Raw genomic sequence first — 22,555 nt, forward strand, 5'->3', positions numbered from 1 at the left:
GTAGGAGCGGGAGTGGAACTGCTTTTGCAGTCTCCTTTCTATTTCAAAGTGCGCGCGCGCGCTTCCACGAGCCGATCTCACTTTCGCTTTTGACTTGAAAGGATCGGCTTCGTGGATTTGCAGCGCAAGTGCACCGGGGACCCCAAAAAACCTCCCTACTTGCTCCCTGACGCCCAGCAGTCTCTGAACTGACTGGGTTGTAAAATCAAACTAGGCTTCAGCCTAGAGTGCCTTCAGGCTGCTCCCTCCACATTCTAATTAAGGGCCTTTTTTACTCCTAGCCTGAATTTTGGGGTTTTTGCACTCCCCCATTTACAACTCCTAACATTCAAGTTATTTACTTGTTAAAGGCAATTTTGAATTAAAAACTCTCCCATCATGGCTCAATGGGAAGACCAGGATACAGAATATTATACAGAGGAGTTGGGCAACCAACTAGAGGTAGATCTAGTGGAAGCCCTTGACACCAGGGTCCAACAGTCGGTAAACGACGCCCTGGTCAGAGCGTTGGGTCCTTTTTCGGGACAACTATTTGACTATGCCCGCTCTCAGGGTTGGATGCAAGGGCAACAACAACAACCCCTAACTGAACCTAAGAAGGTTAAGGACAGACTGATTTTCGACCTGCCCAAGAAAGCCCAAATCTCCCAGCACCTGAAAGACCTCCACCTCATGGGTGACAAGCTACACTCTGTAAATACTTTATTGATTAATTTATTGAATGTAGGGGGCATTAGGAAAAGCAAATAACTCTCAGGAAGGTCTATTGTCTATGGAAGTTCTAGCTTAACACATCTTCTATTATGTGTTTGGCAGCAGCACCTCAAGATAAACACCATAGAAGGTTGAGTTTTGATTTTTACGGATATAGTGTTGGACAGCAGGAATAGAAAATAATGTATAACCGGTAGCATCATCCATTATTGTTTAACGTTTTCCAAGTGGTCTAAAATCTTCAGTTACCAACCGGCATTTAGTAAAAAACTGACTTAGTTGTCTAGTGATGACTGGCAGTGTCATGCAGCATCAGTCCACCTGTGGGTTTGATCACCTTGCTATGGGTGCATTTATTTATTTTGTTTGTGGATGAATGTGTCAAAGTATATATCAATAGATTTCACTAATTGTGCAATGATTTCGGCTGGGATCCTTCATTATTATCGCTCTGATGTAACGTGAGAGAAAGGTATAGTATATTTGGCCATTGTAGGTTTGTTTTGTGTCCATATCTTAGACTGTAGTAAGTGAGCTATACTATCAAATCCATCGGTACTTAATTCTGTGCTCTTATATGTGAATGTTGGAGTTGAAAATAACTTTGCTGATTGGATCAATGTACTGTTCGAATTATTCTTAGAAGTTTCTTTTTAGCCTGAGGCTTTTATGTAGAAGTTCAGGTTGCACAGTACGTGAGTCTGTCCGACTTTTCCAACATTACTATGGGTTTAATCCCTGATGGTTTTGTAGTTGGCTCTTTCCTTTCTAGTTCTATCCTAAGGTTTTTTCCCAGGGTTTCTAGGCAGTTTGGGTTACTAGCAGTACTTTGTAGCCCCTATTACCAGTTAGCCTGCACAATTATTACACATTTGCTTGTTATGTTCCACATGAAGTTTACTTTACAGTATTTCGTTGAATTTTGTTTGTTTTCTACGGTTTCAAATTGAGAACATGGACGAATGTAATCATATTGCCCTCTTGTTCTGAAGAAGATACTTCATAATTCGAAGTTAGGCCAGGGTGATATTTTAGTTATGCAGGGAAAACTTGAATTAAGCAGGTGAAATTCGTAAAATTCCTGAATTTTTCCATTGTGAATGCATTATGCATTTTTGTTTAATCTGTACATGCATGAGCCTTGTTTAAACAGAAAATGGCTCACCAAGAGACGTTTCCTGTTTAAAAAAGTCTCCTATCAGTATCTGACAATACTTTTTTGTTTTTTACACAAAGTGTGGGTTTGGATGAAAAAGTAATATACGATAATGGAAAACGACATTTAACTCTAAATGCATAATTTCATGTTCCTTTATGATTTCTTTGTGGAATTTCATGACATTTCACTGAACAAATCACATTATTTCCCATACCTTTGAAAACACTGAGAAATAAATGCTAATGTTTGGACTCTGGCAACTAAAATTCTATAAATTCACAGAATCAGCTTACATTTTGTTTCAAAATACTAGGAAACATAAGCAGCACTTATCATCAAAACACTTGTAAAAATGTACCAACCTCATCATATGACTTATATTTATTAAACTATCATAGCTGGTTTACCCAAACTTAAATATGGATGAGCATGGTCTCCTTATATTACTGGGCCTCTAAGCTGCCTTCACCATTGTAAACCACCCCACTTTTATCCACCCCCTGAAGTCTTGAATAAGACTATATGGAAATGTCCCTATTTGGCTCTCTTCCTACCTATCAATCCTACCCTAGTTCATTCACATGGTCACCTCCAGTTTTCAGAGGATCCAGAATACTGGTGAGGTTCCCTAGGGTTCTATCTTTCCCCAGGTCATCCTCAACCTCTCCATGGAGCCTTTGGGCCTCGACTCGCAGATAGTATTAAAATTCACAAATATGTGGACAATACATACATGTACTGAAGGTCTCCTCTGCTCCAGGCATCCAGTACTTCAAACACTGCTTACACCTCATCTAGACCAGGATGTCCAGCACCTGCTTGAACTTCAATCCCATCAAAATAGAATTCCTGGTGTTCACCATGAACAAAAGCAAGAACCATTCCAAACATGGCTCAACAACATGAATCTACCAGATTGAAACCCCAACTTTCACCCAGTGGCAAGCCTTTCGGATTTACTGTGGCCTCAGATCTTACCCTTAAGAAACACACTGCCAAGGAAGCTAAGGTAGTCTGGTATCAGCTCCCTCTACTAAAGAAAGGGAAACCATTCCTCCCAGAAAGCACCATCAGAACTGCTGATCAAGCCCTTATATGGACACCATGAAGGTTACAATGCCCTACTCCATGGCCTCCTAGACTGCACACTGGTCCCGTAAAGGGCATCTGACATGTAGAAACAAGCTTCATCAAGGGCCACTTCATCCACCCTCTAGTGGCTCCTCTGGTTGCCCTTGCCAGCTTGCATCATCTTCAAAACCTGCTGCATCATCTACAAAGCAATCACAACGAGCACTCCTCCCTATCTGGCTGACAGTTCATCATGTCTGTGGCTTTCAGCACACCTGCAGCGATGACATCATCAAATTAGAGATGCAGAAGTGCAAAAAAAGAAAAAAAGGATAAAGGACCTTCTCCATCTGTACACAGTAGATGCAGGCAAATAGGCACAAATATAACAATCACACATAGGCATGACTGTGGAATACCCATGCAACAAGTTAAAAAATACATTGTTTATGCAATTCCTGTGGGAACTATCTCCATGCAAAATCATCATATTGAATCTATACTACTGGTCTAAATGAGTGGAATAAGTCTTAACTTTAGGGGAACCATGTTCAACAGGAGAATTCAAGCCTACTAACAGGCAGATTATGAAAATGACCAGGAGAATTGTCAACACAGTTACTGTCACCCTGTGTGTGTTTCGTGAAATATACACCATTGCTTCTTTGGATTCAGACTTTAAAGAGCACAAAATGTAGGGAAAGCAAATTCTATTTGCCATCTTCCAATTTTACAAATCTGCAAAATGCTGATTAGTTAAAAAAAATAATTATATTTGGATTATCTTCAAAAGTCACCCTAGCCCTACAACATCTTCTTCTAAAATAACAACCCTACTCTTCTATCAGAGCCTGGGACTTAAGTAGTTTCAAAGGTTAAGTTTGTTTGTTCTCTGTTCTTTGAGTTTCTTTGTATTAGCATAACTCATCCATTGGAAGTTAAATGTCTGGCTCATTTTTACACATCTGTTAGTAATTTACTTCGAAATCTACCCAAAGGATTAGACCTGAGTTTGATCCAGAATAAAAGTCCACACAGGCCAATGTATCAGTAATGTTAGTATAACCCAGCTATAAACATAGCAGGTTACTTGATGTCGAATTAGTGTCTCCCAGAGCATCATGTTAGGGATTTGACCTTAGCCATATGTTTTGTCTCCCAGTTTGCCATGTACCGCGAATTAACCCAAGGCTCGGTTTTGCCAATTGTCTTTGTACAAAATCACTCTAGTGCAGTGGACTCTGTGTAGCTTTCGAACATGGGATAAGCTATGAGAAATAATTCTGAGCATGTACCTATAACCTTCCTAAAAGACAATTCTGGCAGTCACTACATACAGCGCCTCTGTGCAGTTTGAGTAACAATCAGTGGCATAGCGTGGGTTGTCAGCACCCGGGGCAAGGCAAGTAATTTGCGCCCCCTAACCTGTGGATTTTAGCACTCGCGAGTGCGAGCGCGCCCCCCCCCAGATGTTGCGCCCGGTGCGGCAGGCCCCCCCTACACCCCCCACGCTACGCCACTGGTAACAATACTTTACTTTTGGTGCAACTAACTTTGTGAGCACTGGATACCAACAAAGCCAACATACCCCATCAATATTTGTGGGGTTTAAAATGTGTGTAGTTCCCTACCTAATGAGTATTCACCAAAATCATCAGGATACTCAAGGGGGTACATTGGACTAGGACATCAAGCTTAATGGCAGGCCCAAAGTTCTGTATTTGAGCAAGCTGTTTTTAACCCTCAGGTTTTTGAGTAAATAGTGTTGCTGGAGCAGTTTTTTTAATGTGGTAATATTAATCCTTGTATAGGTTTTGTCTGCCTGCTTCTTGCATTCCTTTTTCCTCTGCATGATTTTGTTTTCTTCCATTTCTCTCTCTCCTCCCAGGCTCGACCCACACCAAGGAAGACTCTAACCACTAAGGCATGACTGCGGGTAGGTAGTAATTCCCAAGCCATGGCATCCAACCTGGGCATTTAGGTAAAGGGTAGTTACTGAATGATGTCATACTGTCGGGCCTTCAGAAGCAACATGGGATGGGTTTGCACCAAGCAAATCGTTGGACCAAATTGATGTACAAGCTGCACTTAAGTGGATGAACCTTTGAATTGAGCCTAAACATCAGTTTACGAACAATACATTAATGACAGTGAAGCACATTAGGCTCCATAATAATGACGGAGAGGAGTAGATTGGCAAACCATGAAGGTTTATAAGAAGATTAGCAAACTTGAAACGTAAATCGTTTCAGATTAGTCATAAATCAATGATCACCTCATTACAGCATAGTTTGGTATAATGTAAAGCATGTCGATTAGAAAATACAAAAGCAAGCTATTTAAAGATCAGTATATGCAAGTCAAATTAAGTAAGTTTTTCCTGAAGGGAAATGCCCTACTGAGGATTCAAATAAAATTGAGGAAATGTAGACCAGCAGGTGTTAGCAAGTAAAGCCTCTAAAAGGCAGAAACAAATTAAGATGCAGTCAGAAACTGAGAAAGGAATTTGCTTGTGAGTCTAACTCTTTGAGCAGGGACGAAATTGACGTGGAGTCTCAAGAAAATAGAGAGTGGCATCCCATATCAGGAGCAGGGGAAACAATATGAATATAACTATCTCAGCAGTGCACAACTAAACATATGATTTCTAAAGTGAAGTACAACTCCAAACGGTTCCAAAGATGAAGGCGCCAATCAAAAGACAGCATCTAGAGATACTGAGGTGTCAGCCTCCTTCCCAGGTATCACACTAAGAAAGTTCACAGTTACACGGCCTTCAGGAGATCTCTCATATAGGATGATACTTCAGGGTCAGGCCATCCCACGTAAAAGTGTAAGAAACACATTATTCACTTCTGGTGAAACCATCAATAATAAACACTTCTCATGAAACAGAACACAGACAATTCTTTATTCAACCTATGACAGTTTAGAGAGTGGATCCTCAAATGAGAGAAACAGCGAAATAACATACAGCCTCCAAAGGTAATCCAAAGGTTAGCATGAGTTGTCAAACAGAGGCCGTCATTAAATATGGCTAACCTACCGTGAGCACACTCTAACTAAGATTATCTATAATGCGTGAATCACTAACTGTGACCAAACATTAACATAAAATCACCCTTCATATATGGATAAATTTAAAATGCATAAGTACATTTAAGCAAAACAATATTGACATGGTGTCACCACTTTCTTGATCGGGCCTGCTAGAGCCAAGAAAAGGTCAATTGTGAAAATCTCTGTCCCTCTACATCCCACTCCCCCCAACAGGAATCTGAATCACCTATAAAACAAGTAAGTATCATACTTTTGTCACCTAAATGTATTGGTGTCTCGGAGTGTGAGTACCACAGGAGAGCCCACTGGCCCACTTCTATTTGAGTTGTTAGGGTGAATCCTGTGTCTACCTTACACAGCTTTTGGTAGGCCCCTCAGACCTACTGCTGTAGTGTCTACATTCTGTCATGGGCTACCATTACTACGCTTCAGAGTAGGACTCTTATCCTTCTACAGTAGCATGTAGGTCTCTTTTTGGGTTGCCCAAACATTCCTGCCTGGTACTGCCTGCATCCTTGAAAAAGCTTTTCAAGGATGAAACAAGTTCTGGCTCCCAGCTTCTTCTTTGTATGAATTTCCATTCAAGAGTTTTTGTGATCACTTGAGACATTTTGTCAATGAATCACTAGTACTAACTAATCAGTTGAAGACGACTTGTCTATTCAATCACTTAGACTTTATATTTGTGTGTTTCAGTATCATGCTATGATTACTTTTACCACAACACTGTTCTTCAGGACGTGCACTTTGTAACCACTGCTACCTATTAATGTGGTAACTCCTTGCCGGTAACTGTTAGACTTACCACTAGAGTACCTAGGTTTTCTGCTGGTTTGTCCTAACCCTGCTTATGGGTACAACTTTCACACCTATTTATATCCTATCCTATCCTATACCTGATTATAGATAGCCAGATTGTATCTGTTCTATTTGTTGCTTTTTTTGCCTTTTTTCCACCTCGTGTCACAAATTTCACACCATATTGCCTTTCCTTTATACCTGTTTATTTTCCTTCACACCCCACATAAACCTCTTTATTTGTAATGGAATGATGTATTATTCATTCAAAATTCCTAAAGATCACTACAAATCCAAATCATGTGAAGATCCTTGGTGACACAATTGATCCAACATTTTAGATTTTCCTGTTATGGGAAAGATCAGGCCCTTTTAATTTCCGTCACTTACTTGTTCTGGGCATTGCCAAACTCTCCAAAGGGGTCTCCAGCTCGCCCCCCATCTCCGGTGAAGATGTACAGGAAGCCGTCGTAGCCAAAGAGCAGCTGTCCTCCATTGTGATTGGACGCCGGCTCAGGGACCTCCAGGATAATCCTGAGAACAAATAGTAAAGGCATAACATGAGAGCACTAAACTGTTCTGTCTGGGTAGTACCAGGGGAGATTAAAATTAGAATTAACCAAATGCAAAAATGATTGCACATTACTTGAGTACAAAATGTAATGGTAGTACCTAAGCATCTTCCAGCTTTGAAATGGGTGGCCTTTTAGCTTAAAATATATCCAATTATGCATTTTGAAGTTCCTAGGTATATATCAAATGTATTTTTCATATGGAGCCCTTGTGTGATCCGTGATTTGCCACATTAATAACAACTCAAAAAATGTTACGCAAATAAGGAATCCAGTTTGCGACAGAGGGTCAGATTTACTTCACTTTAAAGCAGGCACTAGTGTGAAACAGAAGGGTGCTAAGTGATGCAAAATGGCACAAACACCTATATCAATCAACTTCAGTACGCAGATTGGTGCATAGAAAGTTGATGCGAACACAACACTGAAACAGCATTGTGAAGGGTCAAACTGTGATGAAAAATAGGCATGGGCACCAAAATACAAGTGGTTCTAATTGCTGAAATGGATAGATAAAAAAGTGGCCTAGGTTTTCAAACTGGGAGAATTTTTTAACTTGTAAAGACACGATGTATAAGAGTTTTGCAAGTTATGGAAGATTGCATGGATTTGAGTTTGTTTCAGGCAATGTTTGTTCTAATACCAGGGAAATCAACAGTAACAAGCATTTGCAATGCAATAGGTCTCGCATTTGCTTGAGTTAGAGCTATTGGCGTTGTAAAAGCATAACTGGACTTTTCTTGCCACATAAACTTAGCCAGCCCTGCCTCATAATTTGGTCTTTTCCTGCCACCTAATTCCAGTGGCCCTGCATATAACTATAGCACTTCCATTTACCTCCTTCTTCTATGTGTGGTGCACTTAAGACCTGATCACCCAACTTTGTTTGGCACCACCAGTGGTTCTTGTAACTAAAAATAAAAGCAGTGCCATGCAACTACAAAAAAGCCATATAGTGAGCTTGCCCAAGGCAGCCGCTGGACCCACAAAAAACGTCCTTATCTAAGCCACATCACTGTTCACACCAGAATCTCACAAGATGACTGGGCAAATAAAAAGCTACACCATGGCTCTGCCACTATTTAAAAAAGAAGTGAATAAAAAAAATAATGAATAAACCCCCACCCTTAACTGCACACGAATGATAGAGTAACTGTGACATGAATGCAAAAACTCACTGCTGTTGGGCAACAGCATTACAACAAAAATCATACTTGCTGACAAATCAATTAACTTTTTACTGTTTTACCGAAACGTCGGACCTTCAATAAGGAATAAATGCTGTCATTGCATCTTTTAAGTCGGTTCCATCCCAAGAATGCACCAGGAACTTTGTTTTAATTAGTATGTGGCACAAAAAATTTAAAGCAGTTCTAAAGGACTGATCGACCTACAGCTTTTGAATGACCAGCAAAATGACGACAAAGAATACAATGCAAACACACACCAGAACTAGGTGGCAGTAGATATAAAGAAACAAATCAATGGAAGATTTCATGCCATTCTTGATTGCAGTACCCGTGTTAAAGAGAAACAGTTTTAAGTAGGGTGGTAAATGTGTTTTCAGGGTCAGAAAATGGGAAGTGCAGAGGGCGTGAAGCAGGCACCACAAGTGTAATAAAACGAGTGGGAAATGCTGTTTCAGAATTCCAAGAGGATTAAATTAATGCCAATTTGTAGTGGCTGATGTGTTCTGAAGGTCACAGTAAAGAATGAGAGCAGCAGAAAGGGAAGTAGGTGACTTAACTGGTGGTGATGCAAAGCGCTCCAATCCAGCAGATCGAGTTTGCGCTGTTGCAACTTCAAAGGCCATGATCATGAAGAACAAAGGGAGGGACAAAATAAAAAAGAAGTTCGCCCTCACTGAAGTATATCGGCAATGGTGCAATAATCCACGTAACAGGGTCAACCTGCAAGATGGTAACAAAACTTCCCCAAGGAGGGACAAAAGTATAGCATTTACCAATGACATCAAGTGATTTTTGCAAGGCAAGCCCAAGAACCAATGAAAGTGATGGGTGTGAGGTGGGCGTGGTTAAAGCCCACAGATAGCTAACAACACATCGAAAAGTAGCGCTTTTGCGCTGCTATGGTCAACCTAAAAACCGGCCCAGAAGATCATAAATCAGGCCCCAAAACAGCCCAAAAACCACCCCACATACTGACCTCTCAGACCAGCCTATTGTGCATTGCCTGATTGCCCGATAAGCCAGTCCAACTCTAGCATTGTGTTGCAGGCCATGAACTGCTGGTTTTACAAAATAGACATCATGGGGCAGTGCCATTGCAAACATCCCATAGGATTCTACACAAAGCCAAATGAAGCAAGGCGCATACAACAGAGAAGTCCAATAATATGAATTAATTCTATGTAGACCATGTGTGATTTCTGTGAAATTACATATTTTATGCTACTCACCCTAGCGGTTGTCTGTGAGGGGAAATGTCTGCTGGAAGGTGTGCCTCAAGTGTAAATCTCAAGCAAGACACTGCTTGCTCGGCTTTGTTTCACTGGCAAAGCCACGGTCGGCCTGGGACAGAAAATAGGTCCTGGGCCTTAGCACCGGTATAAAATAATAACATTGGTTACATTGGTGAATCAGATAGTTAAATAAATGGCCTACATTTGTAAACTGGGACAGTTTTGCACTTCTAAAGACACACTGTGTATGTGTTTTGCAACGTAGACTGCAGGGTTTGATTTTGTTACAGGCACTGTTGGTGGCAACATTAGAAAAACAACAGTAAAAACTGGTCTACTAGACCATATAGCAGATCTACAAACAGCCATAAAAACAGCCCACACACTGACCTATCAGACCAGCCATCTGGCACTGTCAGTTTGCCCTACTGACAGGGTCACTAGGATTATGTAGCAGAAGAGGACAAAATATGTGACAGGGTTGACTAAATTATGTGGCAAATAAAGCTGAATTCTGTGGAGTAATGCAGGATATTTGGAGAAAGTTTTACTTTATTATTTTATCATTTCTACAGGTTAGCACATCTGGGCAAAGGTATTGCCTCATTAGCATCAGTTTAACACCGAAATATAACAAAAAAGCGACAGAAAAAAGAACAGGCAACCTTTGTGAAGAGTTTGTCAGTTGGCAGCAACACGTGGCTGCATTTTAACAACTTTTGATCCGTTAAGATAGAAACTATTTTTTTTTAATTAAAAGCTGCAAATAATTCCCCAGGCGATGGGTCACTTGACAAATCCAGAATTATGCGGAAAATACCTCAACTGCAAAGCTGCCTAACTTCAGGGACCCTGCCAATATAGGTCAGTTTGACCATGGGCAAAGCTTTAACCTTGGACTAACACTGCATTACCAAAAGATCACTACATCTTGTATGATTGTGACTCAATACAGCACTGCACAATTTTATCCCATTTGCTTAATACAGCACTGTGTATTTTTCAAGCAACAGGGTGCAGCCTAACCTTTTGAAAGTCTGGCTCTTATTTTTGCTGGGATAACAAAGAATACACAAGAATCCAGACCAGAATGCCTTAACATGGGTATTATTTAATAAGAATGCACACAACATAAGTGGAATTGTGAAAGTGAACTTGAGAGGGATGTTGGTCTCTGATAGGTTTGTAAAAGGAGTGTGATCATTGGACTTGATTCATGTAATTTCTCATCAAAAGCTCTGTCCCGATATCTGTACTCTACAGACTCATTCGACTAAACATTTTGCTAAATTATTAGTAGTCCTGGTTGCACCTGTTTTCTATTAACCAGATCCCTGGCCAAGACCTTATTTCTTTGCTTTAACTTTTCTGTGTTTTGCCCACATTTTCCTCTGTTAGATACTCTTCAGCACCTGCTGTGGTGGTTGTTTTAAAGGTTCTCTAAGAACGTGTCTTTTCGGCCTTTGGAAGTATTTACCTGATATTTTATTGTTGGTCTCATTAACTTTTTACACAAATTATAGACTCAAACATTGTGTGACTATAGGTATTTGTTCTTGCACGCCTCGAAAATATAAACATGTTTAGTGTGGCTCTGAAATTGTATGGCAAACGGTGACATGCACCCAATGAGTTGGACGGTCTAGGAGTAGAATCCTTCGTGGAGTCCGCCATCCTGCCAATGACCCTTGTTTCACACTTGGGGCCTGATTTAAGAAAAGTGGCGCTGCACCCTGGGGTAGACCAGAGTAGAGTCCGTTAGCTTGCAGTGGAGTGTAGTGTAGTGGGTAGGGTAGATTGGAGTGGGGTAGATTGGGTGAACTATAGTAAAGTAGAATGCAACGGAGTAGGGGTAGATAAGGGTAATTTGGAGTGGGGTATATTGGGGAAGATTGGAGTAGAGTGGAGTGGGGTAGGATGGGGGAGTGGGGAAGATTAATGTGTAGTGGGGTAGACTGCAGTGGAGAGAGGCAGACTGGAGTGGGGTTTATTGGGGTAGATTGGAGTGGAGCGGGGTAGATTGGTGAAGAGTGGAGTGCAGAGGAAAGGGGTAGATTGGAGTGGAGAGGGGTAGATTTGTGTGGAGTAGATTGGAGTGAGATGGATAGGGCTGAGGTTGTTTGGAGTGGGGTAGACTGGGGTAGACTGGAGTGAAGTGGGGTAGAATGGAGTGGAGTAGAATGGTGTGTAGTTGGATAGAATGGTGTGGGGTGGGTTGAGGTAGACTGGAGTGGGGTAGACTGGAGTGGGAACGAATGGGTTAGGGCAGGGTAGAGTGGAGTGAAGTAGATTGGAATGGAGTAGATTAGAGTAGATTGGAGTGGAGCAGACTGGAACGGGTAGACTGGAGTAGGATAATTTGGGGTAGAGTAAGGTAGGGTAGACTGGAGTTGGGTGGATTGGGGCAGAGTGGGTTAGAGTGGGCTGGACAGGGGAAGATTTGAGTGGCATGTGGTAGATTTGTGTGGGATGTGGTAGACTGGAGTGAAGTGCAGTGGCGTAGATTAGGTAGAGTAGAATGAAGCGTAACACATTGGGTGGACTGGAGTGGGTAGATTGGAGTGGGGTAGATTGGGGTGGAGTGGAGTTGGACAGACTGGAGTGAAGTTGAGATTGGAGCGGAGTGAGATGAATTGGGGAAGAGTGGGTTGGGGTAGATTGGAGTGGAGTGAGATGAATTGGGGAAGAGTGGAGTGGGGCAGATTGGAGTAGAGGGTAGTGGGGCAGAATAGGGTGGAGTGGGGTAGATTAGGTGGATTCCAGTAGGGTAGATTGGAATGGAAAGGCGTAGATTGGAGTGGCATAGATTGGAGTGGCATAGACTGGAGTGGCGTAGATTGGAGTGGCGTAGATTGTAAAGGGGTAGATTGAAGAGTGGTGACTGGTGTGGGGTAGTTTGGAGTGGATTAGATTGGAGAGGATTGGGGACATTGGAGTTGGGTGGATTGATGTCTGGTATAGTGGGGTGGGGTAGATTGCAGCAGGGTGTGGTGGAGTAGGGCAATGTGGGGTATATTGGGTTAGAGTGGGGTAGATAGGAGTGGCTTGGAGTAGATTGGAGCAGAGTAGATAGGAACATATTCGAGTGGGTTAGATTGGGGTGCATAGATTGAGGAGGGGTAGATGTAGGCTGGATTGGGGTGGGATAGATTGGAGTGGGATGGATTGGGGTGTAGTGGGTAAGATTGGAGTGGAGTAGGGTAGATTTGAGAGAAGTGGCATGGAATAGATTTGGGCAGAGTGGAATGGAGAGTGGTAGAGTAGAGTAGGATAGATTGGAGTGTGGTAGATTGAGTGGATTGGAGTGTGGTAGATTGGAGTGTGGTGGGGTAGATTGTGGTAGATTGGGGTAGAATAGATTGTGGTAAAGTGGGGTAGGTTATAGAGAGGAGATGGATAGATTGCAGTGGAGTTTAAAGTGGAGTGGGATAAATTCGACTGGGGTAGAGTAAAGTGGGGTAGAGTGGAGTGGGGGCAGATTGAATTGCAGTCAGGTAGATTGGAGTGGAGTTGGCTGGGTTGGAATTCACTGGAGTGGCTGGATTGGGGTAGATTGGAGTTGGGCAGATTGGAGCAGAGTGAGGTAGATTTGAGTAGACTGCACTAGATTGGGGTGGAGTGTGGTAGATTAGAATGGGGTGATTTTGATTGGGTAAGATTGAGTGGAGTGGGTTAGAGTGGAGTAGATTGGTGTGGAGTGGAGTAGACTGGAGTAGAGTGGGGTAGATTGGGATAGAGTAGATTGGAGTGGGGTATATTGTAATGGAGTGGGGTAGACTGGATCATAGTGGAGTGGATTAGGGTAGATTGGAGTGGAGTGGAGCAGGGTAGACTGGGTTAAAGTAGGGAAGATTGACTTGGGGTAGATTTGAGTGGTGTGGGGTAGACCGGGGTGGAGTGGGGTGGGTGGACTGGGTTAGCTTGAGTGGAGTGGGGTATACTGAAGTGGAGGAGTAGAGTGGAGTGGAGTGGGGTAGATTGGAGTGGAGTGGGGTAGAATGGGGTAGAGTGGAGTGGGGTAGATTTTAGTGCAGTAGATTGTAGTGGAGTGTGGTAGATTGGATCGTAGTGGAGTGGGGTAGACTGGAGTGGAGTGGGGTAGACTGGTCTAGAGTGGGGTAGATTGAAATGGGGTAGCTGAAAGTGGGATAGATTGGAGTGGTGTGCGACAAATTGGGGTGGGTAAGTTGGGGTGCGGTAGATTGGAGTAGAGTGGGGTAGGTTGGGTTATGTGGTGCGGGACAGATTGGGGTGGGGTAGATTGGAGTAGAGTGGGGTAGGTTGAGTGGAGTGGGAAAGATTGGGGTACACTGGTGTGGAGTGGAGTGGGATAGATAGGAGTGGGGTGGGGTAAATTCTAGTGGTGTGCAGTGGAGGGGTGTGGAATGGAGTGACCTGTGGTTTGTGGAGTGGCATACATTGAAGTAGTGTGGAGTTGAGTGGCATGCCGCAGAGTGTTTTAGAGTGGGGGCGGAAAGTGGAGTGGCATGTCGCAGAGTAGAGTGAAGTGTCATAAAATGGAGAGGAAGGGCATAGACTGGAGTGGAGTGGTGTAGTGTGGAGTATGCATGGTGTGGTAACGCACTGCCATTACAGACAATACATTTTCAACTGAAATTATCATTACATTTGCATCGAAATAGGGTTTTACTCGTGTGTGGAAATGGCATCTTTTAATGCATTGATGTGTTTTGATCGTATTCAAATATTTGTTTCCACACTTCAGAATTACAAAAAAGTGCTTCATTTATACTAATTCTGATATTTTCTGAAACATTAGCAGTGTTTTGTTCTGTGCTAGAAAAAACAGAGCCTGACATTTGACCTCTATCTATGAATGCACAGCAAATGGGATAAGATAAGAACAAGATTTAAAGTCCTGTTTACAGAAAGCGAGTTTGTGGAAGAATACAGTAAACAAGGTTTGGGCAATGGGAGGGGCAAACTCAAGCTGGACAGCCTAAAGCAAATAAAGCCAGCAGAGAGAAAGCAAGAAAAGGTAAGTTACAAACCATAAAGCAAATGGTAGTCAATGGGTGGATTGCATTCCTAGGTCAGCTTTCTGAATGTCTCCAAGATATCTTTAGCAAACCAAACAGCTGCACTGTTTGGTAGGCTTCGACCTAAAAATGGTCAGACCTGAAATCTGTGCATTCCCCTGTGGGCCTATCTTGTTCTAGTCTGCTCCTGCTTCTAAGGACTAACACATCCTCGGTGCACAGAACTCAGTAATAAAATCTTTTCCGTTCTAGGGGCTTGGCAAAAGCATGAAGCTTCCGACAGATCCCATGATGCACATTCCTTCCTATCCCCTTTAGTTGTTCACAGTCCTCTGGACCAGGTCTTTCCTTATTGTTCTGCTGTTCTTCGTTCTAGATAACTGGCAAGTGTTCCACATGTCAGAGGATACTGTGAGCAAATTCTGTGTTTTAGCCACTATGCATGTTTAGATTGCTGGTTAAGTCCCAGTACCCTCAATTATGGCTCAAAACATGGACTCCCCTTGGGATTAGGCCACCTTCAACCTGTGGGCCACCTACGTAATGTGTGCATGCTCTTTTTTTATTACTCCAGCAGCCAGGTCAAGGCCTGCCTCGCTTTCTTTTCCCCTCTCTCCGGCTCCTGCCTGCTGCCATTCCGACCCTATTTGCTCCAGTTTCTGTTTCCCCACCCCTGCACTGTGCTTCTGTCTCTGCTTACCTCCTATTCTTGCCCCTGGTGGTCATGCTTCTTTCCAAGGCCGGGCAGGGAAACGAAAGAGCCCTGGTAAAAGTGCTCAGACCAGCCCAACTCACTTCCCCCTTCCTCACCACCTGCCTTTCCAACCAGCCTTCACTGGCTCTCTCAGTCTCTCTATTTCTCTCTCCTGAGCTCCCCTGTGCCTGCTGCTATTGATCTCCGGGAGCTGGGGAAGTGACAGAGGAACCAGTAGTGGCTCAGGATTTTCAAAACAGGCCTCCAGTGGCTCCAGGCCAAGGGTGGAGGCCCAGTAGAATAAATGCCTAACACAGGCTTGTTCTTTCCCTCCGAGCAGGAATGTGCGGACAGATCAGGGAGTCCTGTGCTTCTCTTTGCATCACAAGTTTACACCATGGTTGAGGAAGCGGTGTCCAAAGATCAAACCTCTATGCAAAAGGACAAAGCAAGGAAAGGGATTAAGGGCCAGATGTATGAAAATATTTTGCACTCGCAAACGGTAAAATCGGCCGTTTGCGAGTGCAAAATAGTGGTCTGCAATGCATGAAAGGCATTCGCAGACCACAAAGAAGAAATCACAAACATTGCGATTTTTTGCGTTGCGACCTGGATTTTGTGATTCGCAAAATCCAGGTCGTAAGGCAATGCTGCAAAAAATCGCAAATTGCGATTTTTCGCAGAATGGTATTTTGCACATGCAAAATACCATGATCTGCAACCAGGTGGTAACCTGGTGCAAAATTTAAAAATGCAGTAAAACTGCATTTTTAAATTGAACATGTAAAGCACACATGCCCTTTTGTACCTTACATGTTAAAAAAAAAAAGAATTGGGGTGCAGGAGAGGGGGCCTTAGGCCCCCAGCACCCTGGCCTTTTGCATTTCCAAAATTGCAATTTCTGGTTCAGAAATCGCAATTTTGGAAATGCAAAAAATTTGCAGCTATGGGCCAACAGGCCCATAGCTGCGAATGGGGCCGGTATTGCAATTTGCGATTCGGTAATAGCATTTGCGATTTTAAAGAAATCGCTATTACAGATTCGCAAATGTGATACATGGCCCTTTGCGAGTCGGTAATAGCGATTTCTTAAAAATCGCTATTACCGAATCGCAATGGGCCGTGATCATACATCTGGCCCTAGGTCATCTAAAGACAAGGCTGCTTTCACGGACACCTCCGGGAAGTGTTGTTCAAGTCCCTGAATCAGGCAAATATATAGCGAAGGTTAATCTAGTTTAGTTTCTGGAGCTAATAAGGGACAACTTGAATTTTTAGCATACTTCAGTCCAAGAGGAAGAGGAGGGGTTTTCCCCCCAATATGACAACAACCCTAGACTGTATTTACTATTCCACAAAAAGGTGAAGGAGTTCACCTTCAGACACAGCAAATAAGGATGAGGTGGCAATACCTAGATTTTACCATAAATCATATGCTCTACCTGAGGGGGGAGAATGTGCTTCCCGCAGCTTTAACGTTGGGTTTGACCCTAGCACCATTATTTGGGAGAACTGCCATAAACCCTGATGACTGTTCCCCAACAGATTCAGTTAAGTGCAACATGTACAGCGCACTAAACAAATCTTTTTGGGCAAACAATCTGTCATTGAAAGCTGCTACCTGCAACGCCTGTACCTCACAGTCATTGGTAAAGGGTTTTGAGGTACTCCCCAAGGCCATCCAGAAGAGTATGGGCCTCCTGCACCAGATGGAGCAGGAACTAAAATACTTGGCAGGTGTGTTATCTGATAGTATCAAATCAACATCCCTTCCCTCGGGCCTTCCCTCCAGGATCGGTTAAAAAAAAGGAAAGTGAAAGTGCTCTTTTAAAACATGAGTGGGTTGGGGAGAAGGTTGGGTGATAAAACAACACAGGGGGTGAGCGTAAAGCAATCTCAACAGGAAGGGGAGAAGTAGCACAGCAAGCAGGGGGAGAACAAGGGAAAAAGAGGAACATAGAGCATTAGGAGAAGCACATGGGCAAGAGGGAGCAACATGAGTGCGGGTGGGGAGTAGAGAAACAAATTGAGAGAAAGCAACACGGGGGGCAAGAGGAAAAAAACATGAAGAAGACAGCTGGAAAACACATGCATTCTCACTGAGTGCTTAAACAAATTGAAAAAAATTGCTTCCTAAAGGTTAGGAGATGAAGCACACCAGCCAGCCAATCAAAGAGATGATGAGGTGGTGTGCTCCATGATAAGTACATACACAAGATGGACAGGCTGAAACAAGGAAAGCTATCCAAGATAAAGCAAGCAAAATAAGAGTGACAGTAAAGCCAACTAATGGTAAACAATGGGGGGCTTCAAGCCCCTGCAAGTTCTTAGTAAACCCACAATATGGGGCATATTTACAGGGAACTGGCGCATCGGCTCCGATACGCCATTTTCCTTGGGTCGGCGTGCGCCCCCCTAATGACACCATGATAGCACTGTATTTACAATACAGCACACCATGGCACATGTTAGGACAATTTTTGACGCTATTGTGGCACTGTGCTGGACTAGCTCCAAAACTGTTGGCGCTAGTCCAGCAAAGCACAGGGAGGCCCATAGGTTAATGCACTAGAGTCACTTTAACAAAAATGATGTAAGAATGGCGCAGTGAAATCTTGTCAATTTCACCGTGCCAGTTTTTGGGCCTCCCTGCGGGAGAAAACGCCCCCCTTGCATATATCATCCCTGATGCAGGTATAATGTGGTGCAGGGGTTACAGAGTGACGCAATCCTAGCATTGTGTCACTTTGTAAACATGACCCAGGGTGGGGGACTGGTTGGAGCTGCCTTTTTGTAAAATATGCTCCTATGTCTTTTGCAACCAGACAGTGCAGGCTGTCCGATAGGCTCTACCTGAAACCGTGTTTTTGTCAAATTCAAACCTTTCTGTCACTGCTAAACCTTTTTTCTCCTCTACTGTTTCATAGCCTTCAGAGACCATATACTATAAAAAGGTAGCATTGCAAAAAAGATAGTGCTTTACCCTCCAGTACACAACTTACTGACTTGAAAATGTTCGTTGAGCTACCCAGACAGGACTCTTTGGACCCTCAGATTACAGTCACTTTTCTGCTGAGACCGTATTATCCCCATAGTCTAACTGACTAAGCATATGCAACTCAAAACCTAAAAAACCATAACTAGATCCGTCCAACAACTGCCTTTCCAATTATTTCAATAATATAAGAAGGCCCAGATACTAAACACTACAGTAACTGAGCCTATCAAATACAGTTGGGGAACTGCTCTTCCTGCCTGTTCTCATAATAAATGGAAATTTCATATGTTATTGTGCACTTAAGGAAATTGACACTGTTACTCTAAGAGCTACACCCCAAAATAACCAACGCAAAATACCACCGATGCCAGGGGCAAGGAGGACCAGCACAGAGTCATTCATTCATCCATTAGCTAGTGAAAAATGGCATGAACACACAACTGCCAGGATGAGTTAGATACATCAGAGAAACATTTATATGCCTACAAGAGAGACAGAAGCATCAAGGATTTAGGGGTTAGGGCTTTGCTATGATCTCCTGATCAGCCAAATATGCACATACACTTAAACATAGACAGCCATTGTGAGCCATTTTAAATTTGGTAGGTGCAAAGCTTGTGACTAGACACAGGAGACAAAATAATTCACAATCAAAGGGAGAAGATTCCGTCTGAAGGATTTCACAAATTACAATAGCACTGACGTGATCTATATGTTGAGGTGACCCGTGACTTAGTCTGTGTGAAACGAAGAAGACAAATGATAAAATCAAGAATACTACAGCACTGCTGCCGGGTGTGTTGTAAAAGACAGGGAGCGCACCTGGCTGAATATGTCAGGACTGCAAAACATCAGACTAGTAAAACCAGGGCTGGTTCTTGAGAAAGCAACGCACACGCCTAAAGGTGGAAATCCCAGTGCCACCCTCACCCTTAGAGAGTGCAAATGGATACATATTTTGGACACAGTGAACAATGGTCTAAATGAATATGAAGAAATATGCCTTAAAGTAGTGCATTTTAACAGTGGATAACTTACTAAGACGTCATAGACCTGTATTAAATTACATGTTTCACATGGTTTTTTATTGTATGCTTCATACTTATATTAGATTCAAATGTGTATATGGAATTAATTGCATTCCTTTGTATGATTCCATTAGGTATATGTGTCAAGTCATATTGAGATGTACCATGTCAATCTTCCCAAAAAAAGGTTTACATCTATTGACACATCACTGTATGTTTTTACAACAGTTGATTCATTCTTCAACCTACAGTGTGATCAGACCACAATCTACACACATTCAAACAGTCTGTGGCAAACTCATGTAATGTTCCCACTCAATCAGTCAATCAGTACATTTGTAGATTGCGCTACTTACCAGCGAGGGTCTCAAAGCGCTTGGGGGGGGGGGATTGCTACTGCACGAACAGCCAGGTCTTGAGGTGTCCCCTGAAGGTCAGCAGGTCCTTGGTCTGCCGTAAGTGAAGGGGGAGGGTGTTCCAGGTCTTGGCGGCGAGATCCATCACTATCCTTGCAACATTCGTGTGTTTTGAATTCGCAATATGACCAGACTGTAATGTATACATAGCATACCTGCCAACTTACAAATAAATTTCACTATGTTGGGGGGAGGGCTTGGGAGGTGAAAGGGCCTCGTACTGAGAGCTACCTAAGAGGCACTCTTATCCTCACCAATCAGGGTCGGATTGGGAACAAAATTAGGCCTGGGCACTGAAAGAAAAAGTGCCCCACTTTTGTGGCTAATGACCTTCCATGAAACATTGCTTAGTATCAAGAGTAATTTTGGAAGAAATCTCTGATAAATTAAGCTTTCTAAGCTCATGGGGTCAGTAATACTGGCCTAGACTAAATACACCATTATTCCACTGCACCTCACCCACAGGTCTCCTCACCTGATCTTCAGGACTATATATTTATCCACCTCTGGTGCCTGAATTTGTTAGTGACCTATTGGTCCCTTACTCTATCCCCCCCGGCCCCCCTCCCAAAGATCCCTGAATGTCCTGTATTATATTGAGCCATGAGTTAGAGAATCATGTGCATCCTTTGTGTCTGGAGGGTTCTATTCACCCTCAAGGAAACAGGGCTCTTCCTCTTTTGGCTGTCATTCAGGAGTCTCTCTGCAAGTGATGTCTTTGGGGATTGCATACAGCTTGGTACTTAATGTCTTGTGTATTGTGGGTAGAGACCTGATCTGAATCTGGTGAAGCTGTAGCAATTCACTCCAAATGCCTTTCTTTCTCTCTATCTCTATACCCATTTCTTACTTGCCGTGTACACTTCTCTCGTTCTCCCTATCATTTTTTTCCTTTTTCAATATTTTTGTCATGTTTCTCCACTCTGCTGCCTCACTTCTCATTTTGTCTCTCTCCACATTACACTCCTCGCTCAATCCATTTTCTTACTCTCCTGCCATGTCTATTCTCCCGTCCCTTTGTAATTTTGTCCCAAAACAAATGTTTTTCACAGCAAAGTTTTAAAAACAAATTGTTTTGTATTGTCAAAGACATTTTTCTTTCTGCTCATTTTTAGGTTGAGCTTAGCAGCGCACAGCGCTGTCTGCAAGACATGTTGTATTTAATATGGGCTTTTAACCATGCCTACTCTTTCCATTTGTTCTTTGTTGTGCTTGTCTTAAATGTTTGACTTTTATTGGTGCATCGTGCTAAATGTCCCTCCTTTTGTGTGCTAAGTTCCCGTCCAGGGGACTTCACTAAGAGAACATTTTTATTGGCCATCACACTAGTCACTCTTCCTCCTGTTACAGCATGTGATAGCCCCTCCTCCCTCCTCCCTTCTGGGTTCCGTTTTGCCTTCACGTGGCTCTGTTTCTGTGGTGCGAGGTCAGAGTTTGCCAACGACCAGTATATTTAGGTGGTAATGTTTAGTACAAGGCCTTCTTCTATGTACCAGGACTGCTGATGAAAAGTGCAGCTCTTTATCATGAGATACCCCTTTGCTCCTCAAAACGTGGCATACTGAAGATGCAGAGCTCACCCCGGTCTTTACTTGCGGTAAGGGAAAGGTCATATTGCTCTGCAGTGTGCCACGGCCTGGACACCAAACTTTCTCTCCAGCTGAGACATGGTGTTACCGTTGCAGTCTGAGACACACAAGAAAGTGGCTGCTGTGCCTCACCAGCCAGGGCAACAACATTCTTTTTTTGCTCTCTGAAAGAAAATCCTGCAGCAAATCTAACAGATTAAAGCAGTTATGCATGATGAAGTATTTAAATAACCACATTTTGCTGTTGTTTACTCATTCTGTGACATGTAGCAGGCACACACTTGGTACAGAATGCGTACTATATTGGTCCATTACATTTTTTTAAGTGGTGCCTTCTGGGACTTGTAGTCTTTGTTTCAATTGAACCAGTGGATAGCATCTAATAACAATGATATGTGAAAGAAAAATCCGGGATTAAAAGCATAATGAATATCTGCCTGCTTTGGTATGATGCAGCAGAGTGCTTCTGTTTTTCTTTTTCTTGTAACTTGCTTTAAAGATAAATCCTCTCAGAGGATCGACTGAAGCAAGCTTCCCACAATTCACCGTTGCACCGTTTGCTGTGGCATACATTTTTAGGTGTCATTTCATTCACAATGTTCTTTGCATAGTACCTCTAAATTATTCCCTTGCTTTGTCTCTCTTCTGCTCCCTCATTTGTTAATCCCTCGCAGCCAAAGGGGAGGACAGACCTTGGAAGCCTTATCAGAGAATCCGCACTGAGAGGGTATATTTCACACCTGTTATTATTGTGAGTGCTTCCCTCATCCACAAAACACATATTATGGTATATTCTATGAAATATGTACTGATGAGAGTGGGGACATGTGAAAGGAATTCCTAAGTGTAACCGAGAAGGAAAATGACCAGATCATTCGTGAAGATGAATTACATGCTATTTTTAGTTTGAAATTAAAGTTTTATCCTCACCTAGTAGAGTCATAGAATCAGGAAATGTTGCTATGTATTTGCATTTCAATTCTGTTACATGAATTGGGTTGCAATGCTTTGGTAAAAGAATGCCATTTTGCAGG

General features: G+C 42.8%; 1 protein-coding gene across 1 annotated transcript in view; it reads right to left on the bottom strand.

Annotated features, from left to right (window-relative positions):
- Positions 1-22,555, bottom strand: part of LOC138259450 (HHIP-like protein 1) — a 214,871-nt gene that overhangs the window by 43,856 nt on the left and 148,460 nt on the right. Inside the window, exon 3 of the mRNA XM_069207201.1 lies at positions 7,193-7,336. Coding sequence (XP_069063302.1) covers positions 7,193-7,336 — 144 coding nt within the window. The remainder of the gene's footprint in view (positions 1-7,192; positions 7,337-22,555) is intronic.

The sequence above is a fragment of the Pleurodeles waltl genome, chromosome 9, assembly GCF_031143425.1.
Source record: "Pleurodeles waltl isolate 20211129_DDA chromosome 9, aPleWal1.hap1.20221129, whole genome shotgun sequence".
In the NCBI taxonomy this organism is placed as follows: domain Eukaryota; kingdom Metazoa; phylum Chordata; class Amphibia; order Caudata; family Salamandridae; genus Pleurodeles; species Pleurodeles waltl.